General features: G+C 39.1%; 1 protein-coding gene across 4 annotated transcripts in view; it reads left to right on the plus strand.

Moving 5' to 3' along the window:
• Positions 1–8,479: 8,479 nt before the first annotated feature.
• The window catches only part of LOC122816649 (IQ domain-containing protein E-like), a 292,142-nt gene continuing 275,174 nt past the window's right edge, over positions 8,480–25,447 (plus strand). For all 4 annotated transcript variants that reach the window (XM_044089582.1, XM_044089585.1, XM_044089584.1 and 1 more), the window contains exon 1: positions 8,480–8,581. In XM_044089582.1, coding sequence (XP_043945517.1) covers positions 8,497–8,581 — 85 coding nt within the window. In that variant the 5' untranslated portion in view covers positions 8,480–8,496. The remainder of the gene's footprint in view (positions 8,582–25,447) is intronic.

A 25,447-nucleotide genomic window follows, 5' to 3' on the forward strand; every position in this document is an offset into this window, starting at 1 on the left:
AGCATTAAGAAATCTCATAGCAAATGGCTGAAGGTATAGGTCTCAACTGTCATGAATATTCTGTGATATAACAATATAGAAATGTGTAACCCCATCTCTTCCCTTCAAGATAGGAGTGAGTGCCCCAAATTGAAATCTGCACCCATAGGCATTAAGTAATCTAAAATTAAGATTATCCTTGCTAAAATGCATACAATAACCTGTCTTCCCATTCACGTAATTATCTGTTCTTTTCTTATCTATATCCCCCTCCCAAATGTGAACATCAAATTGCATGGTTTCAGTAAACATTAATATTTATCCCTAAGAAAAAGTGCATTATTTACTTTTAAATAAACTAAATTGTGCACTTTTATTATTAAATTACTAAGCCTGTTATTATTATCTTATGTTAATAAGGCTGCTGGGGAGGCAACCACTTGTATACGTTATATAATTTATTCACTTTCCACAATTTCAAACTTCATTTATTTTTTACTGAACTGTTTGCAAGTGCACTATTAAATGTTAATTACATTGTACCTTGCATAAGTCACTTAGCGGACTGTGTTCACATATCTCATTGTCAATCGTGTGGACATAAAGACTTCTTGTTTCCAAGTTGGCAGTGGAAACAAAACAGATATTAATTTTGCAGATGCATAAAATATATTTACAAATTTCCCACAAAATACACTACTCAGCCTCTGTGATTAATTGCTTGACTTGTACATTCCTTGTCTCCCAGTGAAAACATTCACTATTGGTAAAAAATAGCTAATGACTTTGCAAATGCAAGAAAAGAGTGGAATCTTTTCCAAACTTTTCATTATTTTATCTTATTTTTTCAAGTCTATTCTCTTACAACATGTATAGCTTAAACCAAGGACATTAACATTGATATCCACTTCTATAAAATGGGGGAAATTATTATCTTAATTCTATATTTAACGTGATCGATACAATTTTGCATTTTCCACCTAAGTAGCCCAAGATCGCAACATGATATTTTGTACTTGACAAATCCAAAAAAGTACATTTTGGTGTTCTGGGGCATTCTGACAAAATGTCAGGTATTTTCAGGGTATAAAATAAATGAAGATAAAACAAAGGTTATAGCAGTAAATTATTTACCGATACATGAATTAGTTCAGAAATATCTATATTTATGGGGACATGATAAGATGAAATATTTAGGTATATGAATTAAAAAGACTTACATTATGGCAGCTAGGAATATGTGGCAAGCGATTAAGAAGATAATGCAAAAGTTGAGAGACTTTATTATGGATATGGATAGTAAGATATCAGCAGGAACTTCTCATTGTTACATTTGTTAATGCCTGTTATGTACTTCACAGATAAAAATTCTAGTTGTCTACTGATGTACTATGTTCTTCATCTGTAAATATGTTGTAAGTAATTTCTATGTTAAATTGTTAATCACTATGTAATCCAATGTAACTACTGTCTGTTTATTTTACTGTGAAGCTTTTCTCCCCGGGCCTCCGCTGAAAATGGACCCACGTCCAGTCGGACACTCCCGGTCAACAAATTTAAATAAATAAAATAAATAAATAAATAATAAGATATAAGCAGTGAAAATGTTTCTAGTCCCTTTAGCTTCATTTGCAGATCAGATATTTTTGTGACTCAGCAAACCATAACTGATAAAGAGTTGAAAGAATTTATTTGGAGGAAAAGAGACAAAGAGTTAAGAGGGGTAAGCTGACTGTCCCCATAGAACAAGGTGGTTTAGAAGTATCTGCTTTTATGTATATAGTTAAGGCTTATATACATAAAACAAGAAGAAGGTTATAAATGAAAATGGAGAGGGATGATGATGATGAAATGACAGAAGTTTAAGAAGTAAGAAGCAAGTAGGATTTTGGATACAAGTCCTTAAAGAGAATAACAACATCCATACAGAATATTATATTCATAAAGTGTCAAAATGTTTTCTAAAACCTTATTCATCTTGGGACTGGGAAAAGGACATTTTACCATAAGGAATGACGTCAGGTTTGGGTATAGAAAATAGACAAGAGGGGGCTGGAGTTTATTGGAAAAATAGCATAAGAACCAGGGAATTAGGAGCAAATAACTAGAAAGGGACCTGTAATTTTATTTATTTTATTTTTTCCAGTTTAATTACCAGGGAAGTCCACTGGGTCCAGAGGACCTGTTTTCAGTGGAGGCTCGGGGAGAAAAGATCCGCAATACAATTACAGTGCAGATATAGAAGTATAAAAGATACATTGCATAGAACAGTTGACAACATATGTACTTTCAGTATCACAAATATTCAGACAAAAATCATTATGGTTAATCTTGAGGGTTATCCAAGCAGAAGTTTGGATTGCAGGTTAGAGACTGACTTCCCTAGCAGGGATTGATAATGGAGTATAGGAAAATAGAAAGGAAAAGGGAATGCTAAGTGAAAGCACAGCTCTGGGAGAGTTGCCAGCGAGTCTAGAATATAAGTTAATGCTTAAAAAAGGCTAATTAGTGGGGCAAATAAAATATTGTATGATAAGTATAAGAACCAATCAAAGGGGGGGGGGTTACAAAGTTTGGGAGGAGTTAATGGAAAGGCAAATATACAAAAGAACAATGGGAGGACATACAAAGTCCAGAAGGTTTAGGATATTTGCTTTGAAGCATTTACATAGGTATTTGTATACCCCAAGCAGACTTCAGTGAAATTTTCTTCAGGTAGATAGTAAATGTTGGAGGTGTGATGAAACAGAAGAAGGGAATTGGGAACATGTTTTTGGAGAATTTAATGATTTGGCAGACTTTAAAAATTCCTTATAGAGTACTTTGTCAGACATGTTGAGAGGAAATGGTTGTAACTAAGGAAATGATTCTTATGAGCTAGGATATAGGATCTGGACTTTCCAGACATGGTAACGCCTTTCTAAGTGTAATGTTCTTGGTTTTCAGAAAAGCAATTAGTAGAAAATGGAGATCAGCATCTAAATTAATTATAATTGAAGTACTGAATTTTGTAAATGACATAAAAGAAGTGGAGTTGGGATCTATAGGGAAAAAATTAATAAACTACATAGAAATAAATGGAATTTGTAGAGCAACACAGTAATGTTCAAGAGGAGGAGTGATGTTTAAGGGAAGGAGGGAATTGAGCAATGTATTTAATGCTGGAGTAAATGAAAATTGTTAAAAGGAAAATATGTAATTATAATGTGTGAAAATTAAAAAATGTTTACTATGGTTTATTTTCTTTTCTATTATTGTATGTATACCTGTGTCATTGTCTACAAAGTAAGAACTTAATAAAGGTTTTTAAAAAAAATTAATGGAGTCATGGGGAGTAGCACAGTCTCAAGGTGGTGCCAATCAAGGGAAAATGGTGCAAACCTCCTGCTTTAGGCATCAGCTGTTGTGCACAGTATCCTCTAGATAGGAAAACATTGATCATACAGTGAAGGCTGTGTCAGGGCTAGCCATTCACTGGTGTAAAAATTGGCTCTAGGTGATTTGATCTTGTTGACTAATGTCACCAAAAATAGGCATGGGTATTAACTAGTGATAAGTCCATTTAGTATCCAGCCTACTCCAACCTAAGCCAAAGACCCATACTAATGCTGGAAAGGATCTATGTAACTGTCTTAAAGCCCAACAGCCGTGGGTCAATAAGCTACTGGCCTGTTGGTATTTGCTTGCAAGCCTGGATTCCCTGGGCTATATCTGGTAAATGAAAGCTAAATATAAAATCAATCAACCTGCCAGAAAATGAACTAAGGATTGCTACAATAAATAAAGGTTATGTATGGAACACAGCTAGAAGGTAGATGACATGATGGTAAGAAGGAGACTGGACATCCTGCATATCCAAGAGACAAGAGGGCAGTGCAGTGCAGCAAAGCCACTTGACTTGGAATCTGGCATCTACTACTCAAAGGGGAAGATAACTAGAAATCATATGAGAATTGTTGTGAGGGAGAGTCTCCTGAAACAGTGAGGGATGTCATCAGAATTAGTAATAGACCCATGGCAATCAGACACCAGTATAAAGACAAAGTAGTATTCATAACTCAGCCTTTGCCCCACAGCAGGGTTTTAATTGTGAAAAAAGCATTAATTTAAGCAGCAGTTGCAGGACACACTAGATAAAGGGGGACAAAATGAGTTGATGTTGATAATGGGAGATCTGAGTGTTCATATCAGGGTAGACAAAACAGATTGAAGATTGCCTGGATCCATATTGCTGGGGCAACAAGAATACAGAAGGAGAGGTCCTTCTAGATTTCTGTCTGGCAAAAGGGCTTGATGGTGGCCAATACATGGTTCACCAAGGGATAAAGTAACAAGAGCACATACAAGAGCAGTCAACATGCAACTCGAGTAGACTTCCTCCTGGAAAAGAAAAGGCATTTGGGTATAACCAGAGATTGCAAAGTCATCTTCAGTGAAACAGTCAAACCCCAGCATAAACCACTGATGGCCACAATCAGCTGTAAGCAATGGTTTAAAAGGCTATATGGTCAATAGAGACTAGGCTGAAAATCTGAAAAAGTTGACTGGAGCAAAAGCTTGAGATTTCAAGGAAATACTCAGGATACTAGCACTTCAGGAAAAAGAGGAAATAGGTGGAGTTGAAGAAGAATGGCAGAATCTCAGAAAAGCATGTGTGAATACTGTAGAACAAATATGTGACTGAGCCACATACGGAAATAAAATACACAAGGAAAAGCTGGTACTGGGATGTGAAGTCTAGGAAGTTGCCAAAAGAGAGGAGTACAGGAAGAAGTAGGAGATGACCAACATTTTTTGCTAATTTATAACTAATAAGGATGTATTTGTGGTGGCTTAGTACTGGTCGCTTTAAATGTTGGATGAATTTGTATTCATTGGAGTTAATTGAATAATTGTTCATGCTCTTTAAATGTGTGTAATTTGTAATGAAATATCCCTTGAAGGCAAGAGGCTGAGGTACCAGGATTAAAGCTGTGTGGTACTCCGTTTCTTGTCAGGGTTTTTTTGCCAGACGTAGGAGATGAACCAGACTAAGAAGGGATAGTGGTTGGCTAACAAAGAGGCACTGGGGGCACTCTTCCAGCTTCTGGAAAGGGACTCAGCAGATGTCACAATAAAACTCTATCAGGTTGCAAGGCAAAGACAGAAATATAAAAAAGATAAGTCATCAGTCACCCTTCATAAGTGATACCACCGACAACCTGTTCACCAGTGCACAGGACATCAGAGGAAGACAAAATAAGTACTTCCAGCAGCTTCTAAATGAAGAAAATCTAACAGAATCTATACTGCTTCATTCACAGCCAATGATGAAAGTTGAAGAAGAACCCACCCTAGAGGAAGTAAGAACAACACTAAGGATGATGAAGTCAGAAAAAGCAGCAGGCTCAGATGAAGGCACATCAGATATGATCGACATGTTCCGGGAGAAATGACACCTGAGGGTACTCATAACAGTATAGAGAGAAATACATATCCCAAATGACTGGTGAATAAGGAGTCTAGTGCCACTGTACAAGAATTAAGGGGATATCCACCTCTGGGCAGTACAGAGGCATGACATTCCTATCACACTGCATTAAAGTGCTGTAGATGGTGGTTGATAAATGAATTCTCAGAGTAGTAGAAAATAAGATTGGAGATAAGCAGTTTGGATTCAGATCGGGAAAGCAGCAAAACTAACATGGTGTTTCCAGCGAAAACAGATTGTGTAGAAACAATTGGAGTTGAGGAAAGAGTCCAACTGGACATCCTTAGACATGGAAAAAAATTCTGACAAGGTCCATAGAAAGCTGATTTGGGCAGTTCCATGATGTTTCAAATTTCCAGAAACAATGATAGAATCTGTCCAGGCTATGTACAAGGACTCAATGGCACAAGTATGAACAGTGTTTGGACTCACAGAGGGGGTTCCCAGTTGGACTGGGTATGCATCAGGATTCAGCTCTCAGCCCACTGCTGTTCATACTGGTGATGGACTACATTAGCAAACTGGACAGAGGGGACAGATCCACAAAGCTGCTACATGCAGATGATGTGACATTGCAGGCAGGCTCTGAAGCAGAACTTAAGCAAATGATATGTGATTGGAATGAAAAACTGAAGACATTCCGAATGAAATGCAGTGCAGACAGGGCAGCTGTCATGGTAGAAAACAGCAGAATGGGGAATCAGACAAAGCAGAAAATTGAGATACAAAGGAAAATAGTGGAATGGATTAATAACGTCAAGTATCTGGGAGGGGTAGATGAGGCGAAGGGATGTCTGAAAGAGAAGGTCAAAGCTAGAATCAAAGGTGCTGTAGCCAACTGGCATAGAGTCTCAGGGTTAGTGTGTGACAGAAAAATGTCAAAGAAGCTGAAAGGTAAGGTCTACAAAACAGTGGTGGGACCAGTACTTCTCTATGGTACAGAAACCCAAACAGTAAAGGTAGGATGACTGAGGAGACCTGAGGTGATGTAGATAAAGTGCCTGTGATGGGTGAAGGGATGCAAAGTGTGGGACAGACAAAGAAATGATGAGCGCAGAAGTCAGTGTAACTCTTAATGCAGAGAAAGGCACAGGAAACAGATTTCTGTGGCTCAGGCACAGGTGCAGGAAAGCAGAAGATGATTTGGTAGAGAAAGAACAAGACGAGAAAACCAGCACATTGATAAATGTATGGATTGCATGAGAGAACACCTGCAACAGTCAGGCACGATTGTCGAAAAAGGAAGGAGTGTGGCACTGAATCGAGAGAGGTGGCAGCACAGCACCCCAATCCCATGTAGAAAAATCGGAAAAGGGGGGTTGTTGGTGATGATGGGAGATCTTGGAACATTAAAGAAATTCTACATCTTATGCTGAAGTAGTTATGTTACCAGTTTTCGCTTATCACAATATCTGGTTATTCACAGCTCATTTCTCTCACTTTATTGTCTGAGAAGAATAGTCCAAAAATAATTGACCTCACCAGGATAGATGGGTAACCCCCACCACCCACTCTAAACTGTCATGTAATTTAATAGGATGTTTTATTCATCATATTACATATGGATTTTTAGTTAATACTTTCAATATGTCAGATACTCCTTTATGTAGAATAGTGTTGAATGCCTTAGCAAGGTCAAGTGGTGCGACTGGGACTTTGAGTGGAGGATATACATACAGAGCACTGCTAGATGCATGTCTCTAGTGGTACTGAATGAAAGCATGGAGATTTTATAGTGCATCTCTGAGATGGTCTTTCAGTCAAATGTGTTTTCCCTTTATTATTAGCAAAGTATGTATCATTCCATAGTGCATGATGTATTTTGTTTTACAGATTGTAAAATAAAGTGCTTTTGTTCTTAAGTACAGGTTGCCTTCTCTGACATCCCTTCACCTCATCTACCCCTCCCAGATACTTGACGTTATTAATCCATTCCACTATTTTCCTTTGTATCTCAATTTTCTGCTTTGTCTGATTCCCCATTCTGCTGTTTTCTACCATGACAGCTGCCCTGTCTGCACTGCATTTCATTCGGAATGTCTTCAGTTTTTCATTCCAATCACATATAATTTGCTTAAGTTCTGCTTCAGAGCCTGCCTGCAATGTCACATCATCTGCATGTAGCAGCTTAGCTACCAAATAGGTGGCAATCCACTGAGTACAGAAGAAGTTATCAGGGACCTGGGGACCCAGGTTGATAGTAGTCTGTCATTCGACACCCATGTAGCTAAAGTAGTTAGGAAGACCTTTGCCCACCTTATCATCTTATCATGAAGTTCTCATCTAGATCAGGGAGGTCATAGTCTCCCTATACTCATCACTCATCAGACCAATGATTGAGTACAATGCCCCATTCGAATGTATCTGACCCGACTCTCAAACATCTGTCCGCTCAGAGGTGACCTTTGCTAACATACAAAGGCCATGTCAAACCCAGATTTGATGAATATGCTTCACCTCAAAAATCTAGATCCATTCATCACCAAAGACTCTATATGCTGGAATAAAAAATCCGTATATGTGAGGCAGAGCACCTCGCTGGCCTTGTTCAAGAGAAATCTTGACCAATGGATGGATTACCTCAGTGTCACTGCTCAACAGAGGCACAGCAAAATAATGGGTATAGTTCCCCATACTAAAGGGCAGATAGCCTAGTATGAACCTATGAACCTATAACCTATGTATCTTTACTGAGAAATGCTGCAACAAAGCAAAGCACAGTATGCAGCACTGAATGATGTATGTCTCATTAAAACAAAAGCATAATGTGTTTCATTGAAAGAACATTTGACCTATGCACCATAAAACTATAACCATAAAACTAGCACTGTTCTCACACACTGCAAAAATAAGATGTCTCTCTGTCAAGCATTGTTACGGCCTGTGTTCCCATTTTGACTGTGCAAAATGTTGAAAGCTCTGGTTGAAGGAGGTATTTGCTTTATTCATCTTTAGCAGACGTGCTAAAAAATTGAGATAAATCTGTTTCAGCGTATAATTAACCAAATGTCATCTGCTGATTTCAGAAATACAGTAAGTATAAAAAGATGCTGCAGAACTTTCTGAGAAAAAAGAAGACACAACACTGTCCAGAAAAGGAAAAGAATCAGAATCATCCACAACCATGCTCAAGTGAGTAATGTGTAAATGCGATGAATTTTCTCTATTGATTGTACTATTGGGTTCACAAAATGTTTTTGCAAGGGAGCGGGAGGCCAACTGATGGGTTGCAATCCTATAAAGGGAAAAGGCTGGGGGTCGGTGTACAATTAAGATGTTTACCTCAAGACACAAAGTACAGGGTTTGATTCTCATCTTGGAGAAAGAAATTGGCTAAGCTTAATATGTCCTGATTAGCCTAGTACTTATAAGGGTTTGGGGGTCAGCATAATGGTTAAGGTGTTTACCTTACTTACACAAAGTACAGGGTTTGATTTTCACCTTTGAAAAGCATGGCTAGGCTTAATAAGAACCCCCGGGATCATTAGCCTAGTAATTATCTATGAACCTATGAGGGTGCAGAAGTGACCTAATCACATATTGATATGACATGCAATTTTGTTATTGTTAACTGTCATTGTGGAAGTACACTGTGATGTACTTTTAGCACTTCTGCCTCACAGCTGTTGGTTCACATGTTTAGTTCCCAGCTGCGGTACCTTTGGTCTTTATGTTGTCCATGTGAGTTTGTCTGGCAGTTAGCACAGTAGTAATCCCATGAGCTGTTAACATACTGCTTCCTGTAATCCAGAGTGTACAAGTTCATCATCCTTCATTTGCTTTCTGTCTGACCTTGAGCAAGTAAGTTAATCAGGTAATGTGCTGGGCAATTGGTATACTCAGACACAGTGGTCTCCTGGTCCTGATACCTACTAAGTACCCATGACTCAAATGGTAGTTCCAATCTAATTAAAAAGGTTATAAGCCTACAATTGTAGTTTTGCAAGAAACACACACAGATAAAAAGCAACATACAAAGTTTCAAGGCACAGGTTACAGAGTGGCAGCAGTAGCAGGCTACATGGGCCTCAGTGAAGAGTGGTGGCTTTCTACATTTTTTTCCTGTTCACACAAAAGACGTCCTTGAGGGAGCCCTGCTGGGGTGAAATGCTGCTAGTGGAGGCAGCAGACAGAACTGAGGGCTACAACAATGAAATGTATGGCCTTTCAAGAGGCTTTAATGTTACCTACAGATGACTAGAAATCTGATATTACAACCAGCGAATGATGACTGTGACTATAGAAAAGTAGTTTTGTCTGTATCAGAAATGTATTTTCACTCCTATTAGAATGTCTTTGGACTCCTAGATACATATACTCTTTGCAAGGTGGTGGTAGGGCATTTAGATGATTTGGCCTATTACTCCCTGAGATTCTTAGAATATAAATAAAAGGAAATATGTTTTAAAGTTGCAGAGTGTCTCAGAATGTACAATAAAGTGAAGTATAATAAAACTGAGCAGCAGGTGGAAGAATGTTTGAGAGGAAGCTACAGTTTCAGACAGTGGCTCTGAGGGATCTCTGTTTTGATATAGCCCCCCAAACTATTAAGATCATTATCACTTAAGCTGAGATAGCAAGTGGTGGAAATATGTATACATGAGATTAAAGATTAGTAGATAAACATTTAGGAGCAACGATGAGGAATCAAATTGACATTTTAGCCATATTAAAAGGTATTATTTATTTTATTTTATTTATTTTACATTTGCTAACCGGGAGAGTCCGACTGGATACATGTCCATTTTCAGCGGAGGCCCGGGGAGAAAAGCTCCAGGTACATAACAGACATATGAACATTGTTAATGCAAAAAAAGGAAGATAGTTGAGTTCTAAATACAATATAAAGATACATCACATCTTGGGAAAAAAAAACCAACAGCAGCATATAAAAAAAAACATAGGTCAGTTACAAAGGCGAGGCGCCTTGTTAAAAAGCGGTTAAGGATAGTGAGGTAAGAGAAGGGTAAATGATAGTGGTTAATCAGGTTTGGAACAGGGACATAGCCAGAGAGTATTGAGATGGGCTTTAAGCTTTTTTTTGAATTGTAGGAGTGAGGGTTCTGAGGTGAGCATGGTCGGTAGGGAGTTCCACATTTTACCTACAAAGTTTGAGAATAGAGAATCCCCAGCAGAATTATTGGCTTTGGTAGTTTGAGCTAAGATCTTATTGGAGGAGCGTAAAGATTGCAGGTTAATATAGGGGTGAATGATGTTTTTCAGAGCTGGTGTTTTCTCTGGGTGATACAGTATCTGGTGAGCCGTTTTGAGTTGGTTGAAATGGAGTTGGCTGGAAAACTCTAACCACCCTAGTTGCTTCAAGTTAGTGCAGTGGTGCGTTCTAAAGGTGGAATTTGTGGCAAATCTAGCTATGTGATTGTAACAAGAAGCAAGTTTGTTAAGGGTTGTCTTGTTTAGGTTTGTAAAGAAGGGGGAGGCATAGAAAAGAGTTGATAGTAGGTGTGTGCTGGCAATTGTAATTTTAGCGTGATGAGTGAGAAAGTGTTTTACTTTATAGAGAGAGCCAAGCTTTTTATTGACGGTTTTGATGGTAAGATTGAAATGGGTGTCAAATTTAAGGGAGTTATCAATGGTAACACCTAATAGCTTTGTGTGAGCTTCTGGTGATATAGTGATTCCATTGGAGGATGTAATAGAGAAGGTGGGGGGAAGAGTCTTGTTAGTGGGTGAGAAAGTAAGTAGTTTTGTTTTGTTGGGGTTGAGAACTAGTTGTCGACTTGAGAACCATTTTTCTATTAGGTTGAAGGTGTCTTGGGTTGAAGCAGTGAGGTCTGCCAGGTTGGAGGCAGTGCTGATGATAGTCGAATCATCTGCATATTGAATGCATGTGGCATGGGGGTGATTGTGGGCAGGTCATTAACAAAGATGGTGAAGAGAAGAGGGCCAAGAATAGATCCTTGGGGAACTCCAAGTGTAACAGGTAGGCATGTAGATAATTTGTCCTGCCTTAGAACAGCCTGTTGCCTATTGGACAGGTAGGATTGGAACCATTTCAGCGTGGAATTGCTGAGTGATAGTTTTTTTAATGTATGGAGGAGTTGAATGTGGTTCACCATATCAAAGGCCTTGGAGAGGTCTAAGAAAAGAGCAGATGATAGTTTATTATTGTTTCTGAAGTTATTGATGGTATTAGAAAAGGATAGTAGGGCTGATGTGGTACTGTGATTTGGCCTGAAGCCATGTTGGGAGTTGGCTAGAATTTTATTTTTGGTGAGGTGTTCCATCAGTTGTTTGTGGACACACTTTTCCATAATTTTGGCCAGGGGTGAGAGTATAGCTATAGGTCTGTAGTTGGTTAGCTCTAGTGAGCTACCACCTTTATGGAGAGGAATAATGTGGGACATTTTCCATATGGAGCGGATGAAGGCTTCTGACAAGGTACGGTTTATGATTATGGAGACGGGATAGGAAATGGCCTCAGCTGCTTTTTGCAGAAACTCAGCTGGGAGAAGGTCAGCTGCTAGCTTAGTGGGTTTTAGTTTTTAAGAAGAGATGTTATAAAGGATATGGGTACTGGATCGAAGGTAAATAGATGATCTGATGTAGTTGTAGTATTCTGCTGGCATGGGTAGTGGAGTGGGCTGGTTGTTTGTTTGAATTGTGTGACCAGGGATTGTATAGTTTCTGTGAAGAAACTATTGAATGTGTTAGCAATGTTTACAGGGCACTGTTGTTTGCAAGTTGTTGGAGTCGGGGTGGTTGCCTGGCCTGGATGCAGGAGCTTGTTTAAGCCTGCCCAGAATTTTTGTGGATTATTAAGGTGTTTGTGTTGGAGGTGGAGGAAGAAGTTTTTTTATCATTTAAGATCATTCTTTTAGTTTCATTTCTAAGTTGCCGGAAGGTTTGGTGGGAGTGTGGGTCTTTAGAGGTACGCCATGTGACCCACATCTTGTTTCTAGATAGGATTTTGGATTTTGTTTCCTTAGAGAGCCATGGTGCGGTTTTGGTTTTAGTTCTAATGGACCGTATTGGAGCATGGGAATCTAGAATCTTGAGGAAGGTGGTGTTGAAGTAGATAACTGCCTCTTCAAGAGGAAGAGACTTGAGTATTGTCCAGTTGTGGGCTTTAAGTTCAGTTTGAAAAATGGAGGCGTTGAATTTATTATTGTTCCTGATTTTTTTTATGGTTGTAAGAAGGGGGGGGTATGCAGAACTGTATTAAACAGCTAAGTTAACTGTAGTAGATCTAGAGTTAATGACTGTATTCTTAGATAATCTAGAGATTGCTAAATTATAAAATGAAATGTTTTATAGGTTCATAGATTAGTACTAAGCTAACTGCCCTTGCGAGCCATTTTAAGCCTAGCCAATTATCCCTTGTGAGAGTCAAACCATGCACCTTGTACTTGTAAGGCAACCACCTTAACCATTAGGCCACCCTCCTTATGTTGCTGTTGATTCTACAACATCTGGTTAAATGTTATAAGGCTATTAAGCCTATATTCAGTAATTGCAGTAAATAGCAAGTTTTGCTTGTGGTTTAACTTTTTTGAATTAAATCCCAGTTGCCTTTTTCTGAGAGAAATCGAGAGCTAGACTATATCGCAGGCATTGTGATTGCTTCTAGGCAGGTGTAATGATGAAATATAATTACTGTTGTTTGAGACCCAAGAGCTTTTTATTCAAGCCTTCCACTTGTGTTTTTGTCAGTCCAAAACTATTAAACAATTGAGCTAAGTGGATGAAAAATTCTCATTTGATTACCTGTTTTTAAGTTCATTTTAACAGTACATATCTGTTTTTAACTGTCTTCTCTCTTGTCCTCTGTCTCAAGTTAAAAGTTTGCATCAAATTTATCTGTTAATATATCAGTATTGCTATTTTTATTTTATTTAACATTTCTTTACCGGGAAAGTCCGACTGGGACAGAGCCTATTTTCAGCGGAGGTCCAGGGAGAAATGCTCCAAACACATGCCTTTGGAATATGAGAGGAAACCGAAGCACCCAGAGGAAACCCACATGAATGCAGGGAGGACATGCAGACATCACACAGAAGACACCCCAGCAGACAATCAAACCAGAGAACCTCTTGCTGTGAGGCCGACAATGCTAACCGCTGCACCACTGCGCCGCCAAAACTTGAAGTGTGCTAGATTTGAACCTTGGCCTACCTCTACTGTGGACATTAACTTATACAAGTTGCCACAGGGTAGGTAGATTTTAATCCAAGTTTTTGTTGTATCTGACCCTACAACAGCTGTAAAGTGTTGTAAAGCTTTTTAGCCCTTATTCAGTAATTCCATTAAATAACTGCACTGTTTTTGCCTTTTAAGTGATCTAATGTTTGTAATTAAATCTTTTTTTTTTGTGAGAGTAATTAAAATAATTGATTACAGTAAATTATAACCCTACTAGAGAGATAAATGAGACCTATAACTTTCTATGGACACTAATAAGGTACATTATGAACCTCAAGTCAGGGTTTTCAATCAGAATTTGATGGAAAAATTAATGTAGTTTTTTTCAAAAACTGGAAGATCTTAAACTTAAATTTGGACCAAAGTGCAGGCATTCTACATGTTTACTTTCCCTAGGTTTTGTACATATAGCATATCTTTTTAACTCCTCCACTGAAAATATTTAGGGCAATGTTGAATAAAAGATCTAGTGAGTACATACAGCTGCTGTTCTCTCAGAATCCCCTATTTGTCCTTGATTTTGCAAAAGGAACTTGTCCCAGATGGAAGGAAATATCAATTATTGCCGTCTCATGCTCTTGGAGGCAATACTTCTCCAGACATTTAGATTTCTGAAAGCTTGTCCAAACATTAAGGTGCTAGACTCAGCTAGTTAATTATAATGGTATCATTTCTTGGCTCATATTCACTGAAAGACATGGGTTTGATGCTACTTACAGACTTTCTTATAATTAATTAATATTATTAAAAAAACTTAAATTATATAAAACCTCCTGTTCTGATTACCCATAATTAGTCTTTTGGATTGTAAGTTCCTGTGATAAACTATGTAAATCAAGGCTCTACTGCTGAGGCCGTCATATCCAATATTTTGTGCTCAAGTCTGAGTAAATTTGCAAATGCTTTCCCTCTGGACATATCACCTAATCACCCACTCTCCCCTTCATCAGGCATATTTGTCTTTTTCACAGTATTTCCCTACACGCACTCGAGGCACTCCTCAGTATGGAGAAAATCGACATCTGTGCAATAACAGAAACCTGGTTTAAGGCTCCTGAGAACACCCCAGCACTATTAGGCTATAACTCGTACCATACCTTTCGGCCACAGAACCAGGACCGAAACACAAAAGGCGGGGGTGTATCCATATTAATCAAGGATACCCACACCTCCAGGTTAATGGCGTAGCACAATCAGAGATCATCCATGTGCAACTAACAATGGGCAAAACTGCAATCCAAATTGTAGCTTGCTACAGATCACCCACCATGGCCCGGGACCCCCATTCTGCATTTCTGGAGACACTGGGAAATATGAAGGTCCTACCAAACACCTTAATACTGGGTGATTTCAATTGCCCAAACATAAACTGGGAGAACTACTCAAGTACTAACTCCCTTGCCCAATGCATCCTAGAATTTATAAACCCAAACACCCTGGATCAACTGGTCAACACCCTCACCAGAGGGAACAACATATTGGACCTGGTCATCACCAACATGGGCGACCGGTGTTCCACACCGGAGGTCAACCCCTCACTGGTAGATCAGACAATAGACTAATCACTCTGGATATCCACATTCCACCACCACCCCCAGTCAAGGAAACCACCATGGAAAACCTTTCAAAAGCAAACTTCATGTTACTTAAGACTGAGGTGGAAAGGTTCACAGCCCCCATGCTAAAGGACAATGCTGTCCAAGCTGCTGAAACCTTTACAAAGGCACTCTATGAGCATCTGCAGGAATGCATGGATCATGCTATCCCAAGTAAAACCAAGACTCACTCCTCCAAGAAAAGGAAACCAGTCTGGTGGACCCCTGCCATAAACAAGCTATACAACAGAAGGAGGAAACTAGTACAGAAAAGAGTAAAATCTCAAGAAGGAAAGACATTCCTGATCAGTATCAACAAGAAACTATGATCCCTCATTAAATCATCCAAAGCTAGTTTCGAAAGAAATATTGCCAATGACTCCAAAGATAACCACAAAGCATTCTTTAGTTATGTCAAGAACTTAAGTGGAAACTCTCAGATCTGCTCTGAGTTAGTGCAGAATGGCACAAAATACACTGAACCGACTGATATTGCAAACATTCTAGCAGACAGGTTTAGTGCAAACTTCACCCCTCTCTCACCCCCTAAATGGCCCATAACCATACCAGAAGAATGTAGGGCCCCATCAATCACTGACACACAGGTTAAAACAGCCCTATCCAAAGCCAAAAACACAGCTTCAATGGGACTGGATTGGGTCCCAGGCTGTGTCTTACAAGAGCTCCAAAATGAACTAACCCCTCATCTAAACACACTGTTCAAACTCAGCCTCTCTACAGGCTACGTACCCACAGAGTGGTGCACAGCAACAGTTATCCCACTCCACAAAGGTGGAGCCACAATGGACCCCGGGAACTATTGCCCTATAAGCCTGACTAGCCTGGTCTGCAAGGCTGTGGAACGCATCATCATGGAACTCATTAACAGAGACATTGGGAACCTCCAAACCTTGGACCCAACCCAGTTTGGTTTTGTTAAGGGCAGATCATGTCTCCTAAACCCGGTGGACTTCTTTGAGATGGTTACCAAGGCATTAGACAAGGGAAAGGAGGTCCACACAGCCTACCTAGACCTCACAAAGGCTTTCAACACCATTCCCCATTCTAGTATTATAGACACGCTCACCAGCTTGAACATAAACCCCTACGTCACAAGATGGGTTGCCAACTGGCTTATGGATAGAACCCACATGGTGAGAGTTGCAAGCTCTACGTCCGACTCTAAACCAGTTAAAAGTGGCGTCCCCCAGGGCTCAGTCCTGTTTGGTATATACTTCTTAGAGGTACAGGCAAGCATAGGAGGACTATGGCTGACCAAGTTCACAGACGACTGCAAACTAGGGGCCATAATTGATTCTCCGGCTGATACAGACACCTTCCAGATGGGTCTCACTGAGATGGATACCTGGTGTCAAAATCATGGCCTCAAGCTAAATCCCAAAAGATGCATAGTCATCCCCTTTGGAAAAAACAAAGTACCCACGAACTACCACATAGGTGGTAGTCCCTTAAATACAGAAAATGTAATAAGGGATCTGGGGACCCAAGTAGATAGTAATCTCTCCTTTATTAATCATATTGCCAAGGTGGTTAGAAAATCCTTCTATGTGGCCCACCTAATCACAAAAGGGTTTGCATCTAGAGCAAAAGAGGTTATTGTGCCTCTCTACTCATCACTCATTAGACCCATCACAGAATACAATGCCCCATTTGGGATGTACCTTACAAGACACCTGCAACAGCTGGAAAGGCCACAAAAGTACCTCACCGAGAGGATTACTGGCCTCAAACAGATGGCCTATGCAGCCCAACTCAAGAAACTCCAGCTGTACTCGGTTGGATACGCTTACTCAGAGGTGATCTCTGCCTGACATACAAGGCCATGTCCAACCCAGAATTGATAGACATGCTCCACCTAAAAATAAACAAATCCCAGAGAGCCACACGCTCTAGAGATATAAACCTTACCACAACGATAAATAGGATGCGCTGGAGGGATAGATTCATATCCCAGAGATGCCCCATGCTTTGGAACAGGATTCCAATATACATCAGGCAGAGCCCCTCACTAACACTCTTCAAGAGAAACCTTGACAGGTGGATGGGAAACAGAAAATTTACCCTGGGGATCACTGCACTGGCTCTGCTGGACAGTGACGCAGGGAACTAATGGCCCTGCTGGATAGTAGCGCAGGGAACTAATAGCTCTGCTGGACAGAGGCACAGGGAACTAATCTAAGGGGGTGGCGAAAGCCAACACATTCTGGCTAGGCTTATAAATGCCCTTGGGCAGATAGCCTAGTACTTACCTATGAACCTATGAACTAATATGTGACATTTCTTCCAAATTATATGTATATTGTATATAGATAATTTCTGCATGCCCTTACTTTTGCTATATTTTACACTCTGTGCCTCATCCTCTCACTATTTAACACTCCTCTTCTTCCCTCCTTATTCTAACCATCCCTTCCTATTGTCCACTGTCCTATGTGAACTTTATTATTATTTTTATTACTGTTACTGATTTATTGCTTTCTGCACACAACATTGTGTTTGTGTTCATAATACTTCTTGTTAGGGTGAATCTCTGCTGCCATTTGTATTTGTCTGGGCTGAGACTGAAATAAGTCTATTTGGATCAGTGCCCTACGCTGGTCATGCAACTGAATAAATAAATAAAAATAAGGCATATAGGATCCTATTGGGAATAAAGCACATCCTAACAAAGATGTTTTATGGGTTGTGTGAGAGAGATTTGGAAGCTGAGATACCATCTCTATCTTAGCCTAAAATATTGCTAACACCCAGATATGCAGCTTAATCCAGAAAATGCCACTTGTTTTTGGTAGGCAATGTTTATTTAAATAGTTCTTTACCCAGCAAGACTTTCTGGAATGTTTCCCAATACCTCTTATCACTGTTGGAGATGTTTTGAGATTAGGGTTGGAAACTGGCAACATATCTTTTGTGGTTGTCCCTTTTTTCTGGACCATTAGGAGGAGTCTTCAGAAGGCTAACTACATATGGGTCTAAAACTCCATGCACTTACACCTTTTAACCACTTTATAGGAGTGGTAGATATCATAGACATATCACCACACCACCAAACTACCTGCAGTTTGCTATTATTGTTGGCAAAAAAGAATGTATAGGGAGAAGATGGAAGCAGAATATCCCTCCCACTCTCTGTACAACACCATAAAGGTTTACTCTTAAAACTTCAGGATCTAGAATTAATGGGGTCAGGCCTGACCCTCTCTTGAATAAATAGGAAACAATTAATTGTTGGATAGCTACTGAAAAGAGCTAAACTGGGACCTGCATACTCAGCATACAGTACCAGTAAACTGTACATTAGCCCTGCCCTTAACCCTTCAGTTTTAATCTATCTTTTGTGAAATTTGCAAGTTAAATGCCTTTCCTCAGTACCGCACTAGTATTAAGTTAGACCTTCAACTTTCTTCACATACTTTTCTTGTTCTTTATTTTCCTTTTTAAATTGCATCATTATTCAGTAGTTCATAGATTACTAGGCTAGGGGCCATAGAGCCTTTATAAGCCGGGTTTCCCCAATTGTCCTTGGTTAGATGGACGTACTTTACAGATCAGCACCAACTACACCTGTCCATGCGGGACATGGGTGCCACCCCCAGGTGAATTTGTGGTCACCCATATATTTGTCCAGGTTGCACTTGAATAGGGTCAGTGAGGAGATCTGCGTCACATGAATTGGAAGTTTATTCCAGAGCAGCAGCAGCAATCTCTGGAAGACATACCTGTCTCTCTAGCATGTTCTGTTAATGTCACTGGCATAGATGAGATCCCTAGAGCAAGTGACTGTAGTGCCATTTGATTTGCAGATGTGCAGCATTTCCATCAGGTCGGGATCAGAGACTGCCCTGTAGGCCAGGCACAAGTCGCCTTTCAGTAGCCTGTATGATGCAGAGTATAGTGACAGGGCTTTCAGAATATTCAAATAGGTCATGGTTTGGAGGCCCTGTATCTTCTTAGTGAGAAAGCTCTGTGGTCTTTCCAGTTGTTTCAGGTATCTGGTGAAATATATGCAGAATGAAGCATTATACTCTGTTAATGGTCTAATTTAGGGTCGAGTAAAGTGCGTTATAATATCCTTAGACCTGGATGTGATGCCTTTACTTATGAGATGTACAATGTAGAAGGCTTTCCTTACCACAGTGGAAACCTGGCGATTAAAGTTCAGATTGCTGTCGACCTGTGTTCTCAGATCTTGCACCACTGGGTTTGAACTTAGAGGGGTGCTGTCAATATTGTAATTAATGGGGAATTCCGCTTTGCCAAATGGGATAATAGTGCACTTTTTTGTGTTTAGTTTTAGACTTTGACTTTGGCACCAGTCATTTGTTTGTGTTAGCCCCTCCTGTAATATATTAACATCATTCTGGACTCAGTGATTGCATCATTTACAATCATCAGCAAACTTAGTAAGTCAAAGGCCATCTACTTTAGCCTGGACTTCCAAGAAATAAATTCAAATAGTAAAGAGCCCAGTACAGATCCTTGTGGTACATCACTGATGACGGGTCTAAGGGTAGAGGTGGAGTCAGCATCTTTGACAGTATGTGTTTTGTTTGTGAGACAATTAGCTACCCATCTAGTGATGTAAGGGTTAACACCTAGCTGAGAGAGTTTTTCAATGATGTCTGAGTGGGGATTGTGTCAAAGGTTTTGGCTAGGTCCAAATAGGTGGTATGCACTGTCTTACCCTCATCCTTTGGTGACTTTCTCTAGGAAGTCTACCAGGTTCAATAAGCACAATTTACCCTGGGTTAGGTCTAGAGTTTGATGGTCACCTATGTTCTTGCTGATAAGGTCCATGATGATCCTTTCATGGCCTTACAGATGAGGCTGGTTAGACTTATCAGTCTATAGTTCCCAGGGTCAGTTGATGGCCCCCCTTTATGCAAGGAGATCACTGTTGCTGTTCTCTATTCTGCTGGTACAAAGCCAGATCTCAGGCTATGGTTAAAGAGAACAGCAAGTGGATCAGCTAGATCCTGTTTTAGATTGCTTAGTAAGCAAACTGGGATGTTATCTGGTCCCTCCCTTTTTTAATTTCTCCAAATATTTTGGGTTTATAATACCATGACGGGAATGGGCCCCATTCCTAAGTCAAAGTATGATTAAAATCCATGAAATTAGTATTGTTTCACTCATTGATGTCAGCCAAAGGTGCTCTTCGTAGCACCTACATGTGCCTAATAATGACTCCTCCTGAAATTCATACGGGGTTACATGGATTGGTAACATATCTAAATACGATTGTAGATTCTTTTTTATAAGATCCGTTGCTCCTACTCCTGTTGGAACTGTCTGGGTATCTTTCTTCCACATTGCTCTCATTTCTGCTTGCAGATCCTGATATTTTATGTCTTTGTGTCTCTCCATAAGTGAGACACTGTAGTCATTGGGCGTGGTGATTTCAATGATCAATGCTACTTTTGTCTTCTTTTCATGGACCACTAAATCCAGTTTTCTAGCATCTGTCATTTGAACTGTTGGTAATGCGTGATCTCATATGATGTAAACATCATCATTTTCTATGATGCTTTGTGGCTCATGTTTCCAATGTTTTTCAGCCACTTCAATACCATAATGTTTGCATAATCCTCCTCAGTGCAACAGTCTTGCCACATTATTATGCCTTTCAGTATATAGTCCTTCTGTCATTAGTATGTCACAACCAGCAATGAGGTGTGCGACTGTTTCCAGTTCAGTTTTACAAAACCTGCACTTATCTGTTTCTCCCACATGTTCAATGGACTTTGTAAACCAGCATGTATGTAGCATACTATTTTGGGCCTCCAATATTAACCTTTCAACTCTTGGTTTGAATTCACCTCTCCTTAACCATTCCTGCATTTGATCCTGATCAACATGAGGTCTTTCCAGACATTGTCTATACTTGTAACTATATTTATGCATTTTCCACATTTCTTGCATTCTCATCTGGTCCTTCACCTTATATTCTTTCTTTTGTTTTTTTGACACATTCAGTTGCTGCCTAATTTTTATCTACTTCTGGTATGATTTCCATTCCTGCTTGATGCTAATATGCTTCTGCTAGATAAAGCAGAGAAGTCATCTTAGATTTATTCTCCTCATATTTCAAAACTTTCACTATGTTTGGATCTTGTGAGGTCAGCAGATATGTGTGTGGAGTCCCACGATTGCAGATGTATACATGTAATCAATTTCAAGGAGGCTCTTCCCTCCTTCGGAACAAGGAATATATAATCTTGGTATGCACTGATTTTATAAATCATTTGGTGAGCATGAAGCATCCTTCTTGTTTTCCTATCTAATCTATCCAACATGTTTTGGGGCCAATCAAGTACTCCAAAACTGTAAGTTCAGACTGGAAGAACATATTGGTTTATAGCTTGGATTTTGTTCCTAGATGTCAACGCTGTTTTCAGAATTAATTTAAGTCTTCTAAAGTATTCCTTACTAAGTTTTATTCGCATTTGTTAATTTTTTTATTGTTGATCCTTTATCAGTTCCCAAATATTTATACACTCCCTCTTGCTCAAGTTCTTTTATATCACATTCTTATCCCAAACTGATGTTTTCCTGGTGCTGCAGTTTTCCTGATTTAAAGGTTGCTTTTGCACATTTATCAAGACCAAAATGACATTCTTATATCATCTGAAAACGTTTTGACAACTTGCAGTTGTACTTTCAGTTCCTCATCTGATGAGCTATACAGTTTTAAATCATCAACAAAGAGAAGACAAGAAGTCTTTACACTTTGTTGTTTTCTAGGAGCCAAATTATAGCCATGACCTAAGCTGTGAAGTAGACAGCTTGATAGGTTAAGGGCAAGGCAGAATAGCAGCGGTTCACCCTTGAATATCCCTCTCTGAATTTTTATCCCTGGGATAATAATTTGTCCTTTATCATGGCTTAATTGCAAAGTGGTCTGCCATTGTTTCATGGTCACTGTAATGTAGTTGATCAGTGTAGAGTGTATCTTATACATTTTTAAGCACTCTTTTGTCCATGAATGTGGGATACTATCAAATGCTTTCTTGTAGTCATTCCACGTCATACTTAGATTCTTCCCCTTTTTACAGTTCTCCACTATGACTTTATTTAACAACAAATGATCCTTTGCTCCATATGACTTTATTTTATTTTACTTTTGTTATACTGCCATAATTGAGTTTTCTTCTAAATGACTATAGACTCTGTTGGCATCAGTTCCCATGTATAGTTTATATATCATCAGAAGGCAAGTTATTGGTCTGTAATTTATAGGGTAGCTTGCAGGTTCACTCTTAAGTAGGAGCATTGTTTTTCCTGTTGTTAGCCAGGTTGGTGCCTGCTCAGGGTGCGCATATAAATAGTTCTTACTCATGGCTAAATCTTCATGCAAAGGTGTTAATACTTTTAATCAAAAGTTAAGTACTGCATCTGGGCCTGGAGTTTTCCAATGGGAGGCTTTTCTTAACTTTGTTTCAATCTCTCTGGCTGTTACTTCATCCCACTTCATATCCTGTACCTTTAAACTTCTTATTCTTTCTTTTACTTCTATCCATTTAACATCTTTGTTATGTTCCACAGGATCTTCATAGGTACTTCTCCAAAATGTATCTATTTCTTCTTTTTTTTTTTTTTTTTTTGTGGTCTTTCAATTTCTTTTACCTTGTTTCCCAATTGTCTGTAAAACTTGTTTGGGTAATCAGTAAATTGCTTATTTTGTATTTTCCCTTTATATTTATCTGTGTATCTTCAAAGTTTTTCCGCCTGTGCTGAGATTTTTAATTTATTTGCGATAGTGCATGATAGATGATGGTTCCATTGAGGTCGTGTTTTTGACCTTGGAGAGTGCAGATGTGATTTGATCTCTTCAGGTACTAGATAGTGAACTGGTGTCAGGTATGCTTTGGTATATGGCTGGTGGGGATGAGGGGGTGAAGTTTGCACCAAATCTGTCAGCTAGCAGGTTAGAAATTTCCTCCAGTATAGTGTGAGTGGTACCATCTACTACCAATTTGACACATAGCTGGGCACTCCAATTTTAATTATAGCCTCCAATTTAATAAGTGTATGTAAATAGTTATAATCACTTGTTTGTTATTTTTATTGTCTTCTTTGTTTTTTCTTTCCATTTGTAAGGAAAGTGCAGTGATGTGCTACCTAGTATGTTATTTCATTAAGCACTTACATTTTAGATTGGGATTTTACAGTACATTACAACACTGTTAATAGTAATGTTTCTTGTAAATGAAATATTGTCTCCTTTTTATTTATTTACATTTTCTTTGTCAAAAAAGATCTGGTGAATACAGTTGGTCAGATGGGCATCTTTAGGTCACTTGGGACTGAATGATGTTGGCAAAACATATGGCTAGTCTTCAGTAGCTTAGCTAAGGTGGGGCAAAAGGGGCATCTGCCCTGGGTACAGAGTGTTAGGGGGCATGGTCTCTGATCCACCATCCTGACTCCCAATTGCTCTTTAGTGCATACTAGATTTTAATACTCAGTATTACATTTGCAGTCAAACCTGAGCACTATAGCACTTTGTGTGGTCTGACCTGCAAGCGACATCTGGCTACATTGCAGCAAGCAGTTTGCTACAGTTTAAATATTTTTCTAGTAAAACCAGAGTGCTGTAGAGTTCTGTGTGTGGGGTCTAGGTCAAAACAGTCTGTAGCAACTGCTTGCTACATTGTGCATTCTAGGAGCTGCTTGCTGCAGTTTAAAAGTAAAAAAAAATAATAAAACCTGAACTTTGTAGAGCTCTGTAATGGGTATAAACTATAACAATTGCTTGCTCAAGTTACACCAAGCAGTTTTCTATAGTTTAAAAGAAAAAAATAAAATTAGTAAAATGTGAAGAAGAAGGTTCAGGAGTAGTATACACAAATAGGACCGGATTCACTCCTGTATTTCGGGAGCCTCAGATATCGGATTGTTGACTTTTTTGTTTGTTTCTTTCTTTCTTTCTTTTTTTTTTTTTTGTTCTTCCATTGAAGAGCAAGGATAGGAAGGACGGGGTGTGTATCTGGCCACTTGGTTGGTGTTTTTTCTGTTTACTTAAAGAGCTGGCACTGGTTGAGACAGCTACACTCAGAGTTCCAGACCTTGAATATTTTTATTATTAAATAGTACAACTGGAAATTTACTATTTGTGCCTAGCAGTGTATCATAATACCCTTTGAAAGCTAATTCTAGTTAAGACATTAGTTAATGTAGGAAATTTAGACTCCTTTTTGTGGTAAGAAGTGTACAGAGAACCTTGATTAAAGACATCAAGAGTTTATCTTGTTTGATTCTCTGCTGGAGCGCCTTCTGTGTGGAGTCTGCATGTCCTCCCCACGGTCGAGTGGCGTTCAAAAGACATGCATGAATGGGTGTGCCTTTGTTGAAGGTTGGGTGTCGGACTGGCACTTCGGCACCATAAAAATCTACTGCCAATCATTAGCGGACCAGAGTTCCGCTGTGGCAACCCCTAACTGGGAAAAGCCGAAAGAAGAACAACCAAAAAAATACTTAAGAATTTGCCATTACAGAGCAAAAATGGGTTAAGGAAAAATATGCAAAATTTGTTCAGAGAGCCGATACCTTTTCAGGCACAAATAGTTGATAAGTGAGAGAGAAACCTGTTCTGGCAATGTAGCAAAAAGAACATATTCCTGAAGTATTGGCATCAATTATGGAGTGCTAAGGGAGTACTAAAATAGAGCAACTTAGAAAAAAAGTTTAGGTTTGCAGATAGGGATATGTTGATAATGTAGGGATTAATTGAGGAAGCTAGGGAACCTATGAATGGGGATGGGTTAATTCTATTAAACTAACATTAATTAAGAAAATAACTGATTCTAAGAAATGCAGAGTATAGAGAATGGATTATATGGTTTTGCTGAAATGTAAAGAATCAGTGATGAACATATGGAAACAGTATTGGACTGAGGGGCTAGACTTTCAGTGTGCAAGCAATGAATGGAAACAGGTATGATTAATGCCCAGATGTGCCACAAAATCCTACAGATTTCAAATATATTCATAAAAGTACCCCTATTGATATTTCTGTTCCTGGCTAAACTTCAGAAAATGTTTCCTAATGTGAGTGGTGAATGGTGAAGGTATGGGAAAGGGGTTCAGCAAGACTTTCTACACATTTTTGAACTTGACAACATTTAGAGAGCTTAAATATAGGAATTTTTAGTTTATTGCCATCAGTATTAAGAAAGCAGGCTCCAAAGAATCCTGAATTTTACTTTGTATGTGGTATGGA

Source organism: Protopterus annectens, chromosome 12.part0, assembly GCF_019279795.1.
Source record: "Protopterus annectens isolate FY-2018-M chromosome 12.part0, PAN1.0, whole genome shotgun sequence".
Taxonomy (NCBI): domain Eukaryota; kingdom Metazoa; phylum Chordata; order Ceratodontiformes; family Protopteridae; genus Protopterus; species Protopterus annectens.